This window comes from Pinus tabuliformis, chromosome 7, assembly GCF_031772625.1.
Source record: "Pinus tabuliformis cultivar Carrire ecotype Pingquan chromosome 7, CPIR1, whole genome shotgun sequence".
Classification (NCBI taxonomy): domain Eukaryota; kingdom Viridiplantae; phylum Streptophyta; class Pinopsida; order Pinales; family Pinaceae; genus Pinus; species Pinus tabuliformis.
In genome coordinates this window covers 60,007,052-60,016,816 of record NC_142293.1, presented here as the reverse complement: position 1 = coordinate 60,016,816, position 9,765 = coordinate 60,007,052, and the positions used below count along the sequence as shown (strand labels likewise).

General features: G+C 39.0%; 1 protein-coding gene across 1 annotated transcript; it reads left to right on the top strand.

Moving 5' to 3' along the window:
* The first annotated feature begins 1,951 nt into the window (after nt 1-1,951).
* Nucleotides 1,952-9,376, top strand: LOC149245186 (UDP-glycosyltransferase 86A1-like). The gene is made up of 3 exons (XM_089455540.1): nt 1,952-2,447; nt 2,562-2,775; nt 8,458-9,376. Exons 1-3 carry the CDS (start codon nt 1,952-1,954, stop codon nt 9,158-9,160), a joined length of 1,413 nt encoding a protein of 470 aa, XP_089311666.1. The 3' UTR covers nt 9,161-9,376.
* Nucleotides 9,377-9,765: the final 389 nt, after the last annotated feature.

The window sequence follows — 9,765 nt, the reverse complement described above, 5'->3', positions numbered from 1 at the left end:
CCTAAGGCTTAACCGAGGATGGCATAAGGACACAAGGGCCTGGTTAAACTATTGGGAGATCAATGAGAATGATGCTTTGCAAAACATAAATAACATTAAAGATATTGTTACTTCTAAGTTCAAAGAAAAATTGTGGTGTGAGAAAGATTTAGCGTCTAAAAGAAAATTAAGTTATTATAAGAAGGTCATCAACCCCACCCTTGAAGATCAAAAGTATCTCTCTATTCTAACTAGCTCAAAAAAGAAAACTAATATAGCAAAGATTAGAACGAATTCTCATGAGCTCCATAGTGAGACTGGCCGCTGGGTAGTTCCTAAAACGCCATGGAGGGAAAGGATCTGCCATATTTGTGAGAATAAGAGCATCGAGGATGAAAACCACTTCCTCCTAGAGTGCCCTGCATACAACCACATTAGATCTCAATTTCACAACCTTTGTTACAATACCGACCTTTCTAGCCTTTTACAATGCCAAAATTATAGTGAACTCGGGAGGCTTCTCTCCAAGCTTTTTGAGCATCGGAATAAAATCTTAAATCAAAATAAATAATTTGACTTTTTAGGTCCGATAGATCATTATTTGGTCTCAGTGGACGTTAACGACCATCATCATCATCATCATAAATTTGATAGAGATGTTATCAGATTTATTGTCATAATACAATTTTTTATAATAAATTATTATTTAATTTAATATATATAATATTAATTAAATTTTTTTAATAATTTAAAAAAATATCTTATTCGCATCTAAATTTACCTCAAGCTTGTCTCTATTGGCGAGTTCCTTTAACATTAAAAAAATAGAAATTAACTGCTACCTTTTCATTTAGTGAGTACATACTTACATCCCACTTTTCATTTAATAAGTAGTGTGATTTCGAATTCTCTACACCGTGAAGAGGCGGGGAACATGGAAGCACGTGATCAGTAACACGGTAGGAATTCCTTTTGTGTATGCTGCTTCACTGTAGTAATTTTTAATAAGATAATGAGTTGTTTTTAGTGTGATTTTGTGGAAAAAAATTCGGCTTTTTAGGGTTTAATTTTTCTAAAATTTGACAAAAATTTATCGAAATTATAAGTTTGATGGGTAACTCCGTACATTAAAAATGCCTTAGGGATATTTTAAGATGGTGAATCAATATATACAATCAAAAAAATAATTTAAATAATACAAATCAAAATTTCACCACAATTTTTTACCCAAAAAATCACACTAGAAACAATTCCATAAAATAATATTTTTTAATTATCTAAATTAAATTTTCTAAATAAAAATAAATTTTCTAAAATTTTGAAAATAATTAAATTATACAAATTTGAATTTCTTAAAACCACAAATTTTCCGCTCTTTCACCAAATTTCACGAAGAATCCTCCAAAATAATCCGCCCTCGTTAAACTCCTGCTTTGGACACGTTTTAACGTCTTTAATTTGATTCTCCGCCATTTCTTGATTTAAGAAGTCAAATCATTATGGCGAAAGGGACACCATTTGTTTAGATGGTATGAAATTGTTCCACGACAATTAGGGTTTGAGAAATGTACGTATCATGGGAGAAATTACAAACTTGGCATATTTTGGAAACATATCAAATAAGAATAATAATAAATTAATTACAAATTTGGCATATTCTGGAAACATATCTAATAATAATAATAAATTAATTTCATTTTATATTTCATAATTCCAAAATATTTGAAAATTAAAAATTAACTAGAAGACAAAAGAACTCCACAGTGCTTTTAGTCAAAAATGGCGAACAAGTTTAGGGTTTACATATTTTCGCTAATATCCGAAGTTAGGTGGAAAGAATCCGCCGGAATGGTGTGCATCTTTGACTAACTACAATACCTGCAAGTCTTTGTTCAACACGGCTCTCTGCGTTGCTGATACACCCCACCAATATATTCTAAACATCGAATCGAAAGAAAGTAATAGCCCCACTATGGAGAGCACTGGAAATTGTGGCGGCTTTCACGCCCTAGTCGTCCCGCTGCCGGGGCAAGGACATATCAATCCTATGATGCAGCTCGCAAAGAAGCTTGCCTCCATGGGAATTTCCATTACATTTGTCCTCACAAACTCATGGCATCAAATCATCACTGACGCCCATTTGGGGCACGGTGTTGATGCATTCGCCCATGCTCGAAATCTTGGCCTCAACATTCGGATGGTGGCTATACCCGCTTGCGTGCCTGGTGAGTTCGAGAGATGGAGTAAGATCCAACACTTCTATCGGTCGTTGGGTAACATGGAAGGCCCTGTGGAGGAGCTCATCCACGATCTTCATCGGCAACCCAATGTAACGCCCGTCTCCTGCATCGTGGCCGACACTTACCTCACATGGGCAGTGCCTCTGGCCAAGAAGCTCAATCTGCTATCCATTTCTTTCTGGACGCAGAGTATCTCAATGTTTTCCATCCTTCACCATTCTGAATTAGGTGATCATGATTATTTCCTTTCTGCAAGAAACTTTCACTTCAAACCCTTATCCATTCATCATTTCTATTTTCTTCTGAATATTCTAATGATTTGTTCTTCCCCTTGTTGTGCAGTCCACCGTCAGGCGGGATCGGTATTTCACGTTCCAGTTGAAATCTCCATACAGCCTACAGATCTTGGGTCGTTTTTGAAAGACCCTGGAAACACCAGAGCTGTTGTTCAGTGTTTAGAAAGAGTTAGAGAAGCAGATTGGGTAGTAGCCAATTCCTTTGAAGCGTTAGAAGGCCATGTAGTGGAGGCTCTGTCAGAGAAATTGCAGGTATACTGTGTTGTGTTAAATTTGTAATTTCAACAGCGCAGGGCAGTTTTCGGAAAACTGCCTCGGTCTCCCCGCACCACCATTCGCAGAAGGCGGTATCCGTAGCTGAGGCCCCGACACAATCAGGAGGCGCCACGTGTCCACTGTACAACACCAAATCCGCCTGCTCCTCGGACGTTAAAGTCCGTTTGGTTTGCCCGAGGATGGTGAGCGAACCTCGTCGGATCAGCTCAGCGATCTGGGCGCGCGATCTCAGCCGTTGATTTCCCGAAGATGCATACCTCCCGCGTCAAATCAATTTTTTGCGTGGAATGGAAGTTTTTGGTTTGACCGCCGGATGGAAGAATTAATGAATATTAAGTGTTGTTCGTAGTTTTTGGTGAAGGCCCTTTAATATGGTTATGGGCATATAGTTTTATATGTTTTTTAATATATATGTTTTTTATATGTTGTAGTAAAAGAAGCCCGCGTGCTGTAGTTTTTATGTGTAGTGGTGGCTGCGCGTGTTGTATCCTTTTGGTGTGCATTGAGGCTGCGCATGGGATGCGTAAGAGAGAACAGTGTTATGTATGGTGGGTGTGCACAGTGGTGTGCGTGATTTTTTTTTGTTGTATTAAAAACGCACAGCAGTGCGGTAAAAACTGAACAGAGTTGCATTGTAATGGTGTTGAGCCTGTGCGCATTCTTTTTGTTGTTCATGGAAATGTATTGAACGCACAGCAGTGCGAGAAGTTAAAGAAAACAGGGATGTAATGGTTTTATTCGCCATTGTAAAACATAGGAGCAGCAAGAAATTGTTGTTGTAATACCCACAGCAGTGGAAGACCAGAAATGAGGAGACAGAGTTTCTCCAGTGAATCCCTCTCTGCGTAGAGGATGAAAGTTGTAACAGTTTTTATTTTTAAGCAATAGAAAATGTTTTTATGGCTGTGTAATGGACTGTTATGAGTCATTTTGTTTTTAATAGCTTCGTTGTGCAAAGGTCCTGGAAGAAATGGAACAGAGCATTGGCTCTGTGGTATTTGCTTGATTGGTTTTGGTATTTTCCCATTCAAAAAATACCCAACAGTGGTATCAGAGCTGGTCCAGGCTCTTTGATGGTGACAGAGCTAGTCCAGGCTCTTTGAAGACTCAAAGAAGCTGAAGGAAGGTGTTGTTGCAGCAGTCAAATTTCTCCAGCAGTGTGAAGTTTCAGCCAAAAGCATTAAGGTATTCCTCAAGCTTTCCTTTGTGTTACTGTTGAAGAAACAGTCAGTGATTTAAAAAAAAAACACAGTCAAGTATTTAAAGCCTAGATAAGAATGGCGAGGTCAAAGAAGAAAGCCTCCAAGCCTGCTAAAAATGTGTCTCCCTCCTCTACTAAAATAGAAGGCAATCCATTCGAATACATTTTATTTGAAACCCCAAAGTTTGATGGAAACTTTGATGTATGGGAAATAATGATGAGGGCTTTCCTAATGTCTGAGGGGATTGAAGTCTGGGAGTCAGTGATTGATGACAGCAAGATGGATAAAGAATCCATGGAGTATGATGCACAAGCAACAAAGACTATCTTGGATGGACTCCCTGATTCCTGGCTTTTTGTAAGAGAAAAATATACATCAGCAAAGGATATATGGGACAGACTGCATGACCTTCATGCAAAGGGAGCACTGACCATGACAATGAGTCAAGAAGAAAATTATGAACCCATTATAGAAGCTGAAAATGAGAAGGTTGACCTCATCAAGCTTCAAGTAAGAGAAAGGGATGAAGAGCTTGCCAAGCTTAAGAAGGAGCTTGACCAATGCAAGAAGAAACATCATGAAGAAGTCATATCCATGACAAATCAGCTGAATGAAGCAAAGAAGCAGGCAGATGCCTTGACAAGTCAACTTGAACAAAGACACAAGAGATTGAATAAGCTTGTGGAAGAGATTGGACAGTACAAGGTAGAGGTCTCCTCCCTTAAGTCAGAACTACAAGAAGCCAGGAAGCAGGCACAAGGAGCTGAAAAGAAAATGAAGAGCAGTCAAACAAAAGATGAATAAATCTCCAAAATGAAGACAGAGATTATCTCCTTCAAAATAGTAGCAGCTGAAGCTACTCGTAGCAAGGAAGAAACTGAGGAACAACTAGCAAAGAAAAGTAATGAATGTGAAAAGTTAGAAGAAGAGATTGTCCTCCTCAGGAAGAAGGTTGAATGGATGAACAAGATCATGAAGAGCTCTCAAGCTTTGGATGACATGCTCAGCTATCACAGATCTCCATCTGATAAATCAGGACTTGGGTATTTAGGTGAACCCTCAAACAAGGATGAGGATGCTTTAAGCAAAGGAGATGTGAAGAAGCCACAAAGAAGGTGTGATGCTCCTAGTTCCAGCAAAGGCAAGGAGAAAAATGAAGGCTGTAATAGAAGAAATCCTGCTCCAAGCAGAAAACCAACTCCAAGAAGAAATGTAGCTGATGTCAAAGAGGCAAGATGCAATGGTTATCATCAAAGGATCTCAAGGCAGCAAGGCTTCAGAAGTACATCAAGAAAACCTCCATCTCCCAGGTACCAAAGTTCATTTTATGGTTATTGTTATGCTTGCTCAAACTTTGGTCATATGGCAAAAGACTGTAGAGCATTTCATAAAGATAAATGTTGTGGTCTTCGACAACCTCCAAGAAACAATTTTAGAAGAAATCATGAAATGTTATTCATGAACAATGTTGAATGTTTCAAGTGTCATAACATTGGGCATATGGCACGAGATTGTAACTTGACATGGGCTCTTACACAAGCTAGACCCATGCAAAAGAAGAAAGTTACACAAGTATGGAGAAGAAAAGAAATACAGTGTGAAAGCCCCTTAAGCAACGCAGCTGATCTAAATTTATTTTGAGAAGAATCTGCCAAAAGAAGACAAGCACACATTAAAGGGGAGCTTGTAATTTTTCTTGTTTGCTGAACTGTATTAACAGTCACTCCTTGATGAAGACCTTTTATAAAGGAAAAATATGAAGTTAAATCTGCTATAACAGCAGAAAAGAAATGGGGGCAGCGCTCAAATGTAAAGAGCAGCAGCGCAAGAAGAAAAGTATGCAGAGCATGGAGACCCTCACAGCAGTGGGAAGATAGAACATAAAACAGCAGTTTTTGAATTTTTTTTTGGAGCACATGCATTGAAATGCATAGCAATGGAATGTAGTTTTCTTTTATGAAATGTGAGAGAACATACTCACAGCAGAGTGAGTATAATACACAGCAGATGGAAATGTTTTGTATTGGGAATGAAAATGCAAAGCAATGAGAAGAAAATGAGAAGAAGGCAAAACGCAGCAGAGCATAAATGCCCAGTGGCTGAGAATGCAATGAAATTTTTCACACAGCAGTGAAAAATGTAATATTTTTTTTGTATGCAATGCAACATGCACAGAAATGCCTAAAGAAAAACAGGGACAGCAGATTTTTAATGCACAATGGTGAATGATAATGTGTGGCAGCAGAAAAATGAAAGGAACTGCACAACAGTGCATTGTGTAAAAAAATTGAATGAAGACTAAGATTGTGTGAAGCAAGGGTGTAAAAAGAAAAGGCAGCAACCCGTGTTAATTTTTTTTGTTGTGTGAAGAATGCAGCGCAAAACAGTGTGAGGATGATTTCTCTCTATGTGCAAGTAATGGAGAGTAAAGAGTTAGTGTATGGGCACACAGCAGTATGATGAAACAAAAGGCAGCCACAGTGAAAATTGTAGAGGCAACGTAGCAGCAAATAAAAACCCATGGATAACAGTTTATGGTTATGGGTATGGACAGCAGTGAATATGAAAAATGCAGCAGCAAGAAGTTATGGACAGCAGCATGATGGCAAGAAGGAGAAGCACACAGCAATGCAAATAAGAAAATGCAGCAGCATGAAGTTTTGTTGAAGAAATGAAAGGTAATGGACAGCAGCAGATGTAAAAGAAATTTTTTTTCTTTACAGCAGTATATGTAACTGTAATGAATGTGTTGTTCATTGAATTGAAATGCAATATATGCAACAACAGTGAATGTAAGAAACATTTACACACAGCAGTGTAAATTTGTAAGTTGGGACAGTGTAATTGTTCCAGAAAAGACAGAGTATTTTGTCTTTGAAAAGTGCACAAGCAGTGCAAGTGTAGACACAGCAGTGTGGGGTAGACACAGTAAAGAAGATGGCACAACAGTGCAGCAGAGAATATGCATCAGCATAAGAGAACATTGTAATGAGTTTGCACACACAGCAGTGCAATGATTGTTTGTTTTGGAACTGCATTTGAAGCAGTCATTTGGTGAATCCCTCTGTTGAGAGGAAGATGCTCTTTAGCATTGTTTGGTAAATCCCTCTGTTAAGAGGAAGATGTTTTTTATAACAGGTGAATCCCTCTGTCATGAGGAAGGTGCTCTTCAGCACATTGTAATGGTGAATCCCTCTGTCATGAGGAAGGTGCTCTTAAGCACAGTTTCAGGTTAATCCCTCTATTAAGAGGAAGACAACTTTGTTTGTTTGTGAACTGCATCAGAAGCAGTTGGTGAATCCCTCTATGTGAGGATGATATCTTTGTAACAGCAGTACTGAGGAATCCCTCTACGAGAGGAAGTGTTTGGGTATGTCCTAATGCCCAGCAGTTGAAATTAAAGGGGAGTGTTAAATTTGTAATTTCAACAGCGCAGGGCAGTTTTCGGAAAACCGCCCCGGTCTCCCCGCACCACCATTCGCAGAAGGCGGTATCCGTAGCTGAGGCCCCGACACAATCAGGAGGCGCCACGCGTCCACTGTACAACACCAAATCCGCCTGCTCCCCGGACGTTAAAGTCCGTTTGGTTTGCCCGAGGATGGTGAGCGAACCTCGTCGGATCAGCTCAGCGATCTGGGCGCGCGATCTCAGCCGTTGATTTCCCGAAGATGCATACCGCCTGCGTCAAATCAATTTTTTGCGTGGAATGGAAGTTTTTGGTTTGACCGCCGGATGGAAGAATTAATGAATATTAAGTGTTGTTCGTAGTTTTTTGGTGGAGGACGTTTAATATGGTTATGGGCATATAGTTTTATATGTTTTTTAATATATATGTTTTTTATATGTTGTAGTAAAAGAAGCCCGCGTGCTGTAGTTTTTATGTGTAGTGGTGGCTGCGCGTGTTGTATCTTTTTGGTGTGCATTGAGGCTGCGCATGGGATGCGCAAGAGAGAACAGTGTTATGTATGGTGGGTGCGCACGGTGGCGTGTGTGATTTTTTTTTGTTGTATTAAAAACGCACAGCAGTGCGGTAAAAACTAAACAGAGGTGCATTGTAATGGTGTTGAGCCTGTGCGCATTCTTTTTGTTGTTCATGGAAATGTATTGAACGCATAGCAGTGCGAGAAGTTAAAGAAAACAGGGATGTAATGGTTTTATTCGCCATTGTAAAACATAGGAGCAGCAAGAAATTGTTGTTTTAATACCCACAGCAGTGGAAGACCAGAAATGAGGAGACAGAGTCTCTCCAGTGAATCCCTCTCTGCGTAGAGGATGAAAGTTGTAACAATTTTTATTTTTAAGCAATAGAAAATGTTTTTATGGCTGTGTAATGGACTGTTATGAGTCATTTTGTTTTTAATAGCTTCGCTGTGCAAAGGTCCTGGAAGAAATGGAACAGAGCATTGGCTCTGTGGTATTTGCTTGATTGGTTTTGGTATTTTCCCATTCAAAAAATACCCAACATGTTGGCCCATTGCTGCCTTCGGCGTACCTCGATCACTCAGTCTCACGCGACTTCGTTGTGGGGACGAGCTCGCGGGTAGAGATCGACTGCACAAAGTGGCTGGACGACCAGCGTCCTAAGTCGGTCATATACGTTTCGTTTGGCAGTTTAATCCCTGTGTCGGCAAGCCAGGTAGAGGAAATAGCAATGGGTTTGAAGGAGAGTGGTTACTGTTTTATGTGGGTGCTCCGACATCCCGGCCCGGAGGCCACCGAAGTCTCAGCCATGCTGCCAGAGGGTTTTCTGAAGGAAACAAAAGAGCGAGGACTGATTGTTCCATGGTGCTCACAGCTGAAAGTGCTCAATCATCCCTCCATCGGCGGGTTTTTGAGCCACTGCGGGTGGAACTCCATTTTAGAGAGCATCTCCTCCGGCATTCCCCTGCTGGGGTTCCCTCTGGGGAATGACCAATACACCAACTACAAATCCTTAGCCAATCAATGGAAGATTGGACTGAGATTGAAGAGCAACTCTAATGATGAAAATGTTATAATTGGGAGGGAAGAAATAGCAGAAAAATTGAGAAGATTGATGGAAGGGGAGGAGATAAGGAGGGAGGCAGAGAGACTGAGAGATGTTGTGCAGATGGAAGTTAAGAAAAGAGGAACTTCCAACAAAAATCTGGAAATTGTTGCAAATGGGTTGAAGACCAAACTCAGGTGAGGAACAGTGCTGGCAGATATGAATATTGATTTTCTAATTTCGATCTCTGTGTAAATTTTCAAGACATCTTGAACGGTTAATCGTATTACTTTTTTATAATTTGGTTTGGTTCAACGACTAATCACATTATTTCTTTATAATCTGGTTTCGTCGAATTCTGCTGCAACTGTTTCAGGTTTCATGGTCGAGGCAGTCAGAAATGCCTGACTCATTGTTTCCCATAAATAATTGACTTGGATATATGTATCGGTTTACCAAATGTTTGAAGAAAGAAAAATTATTTATGGTTATTATACCATAAAGAAATATTATTGTTAATCAGCCTACATCATTTTGCGATATTTATGAAATTAATTAATGCTAAAATATATATCTGAATTTTTTTATTATTTTTAATCATTTTACATTTATATATTTATTTTGAAATAATATTTATGAGGTGGATACAAAGATTTAATATTCACATAATATTATTATGGATGGTTGACATTTATTTTAAATATATTTATACTTTTTGTTTTTCAATTTAATTTTAAAAAAGTCATGTTATCAAGTTTTATAAAAATAGTCTTATTTGATAAAAAATATTCTCACTTGTTGTTGTC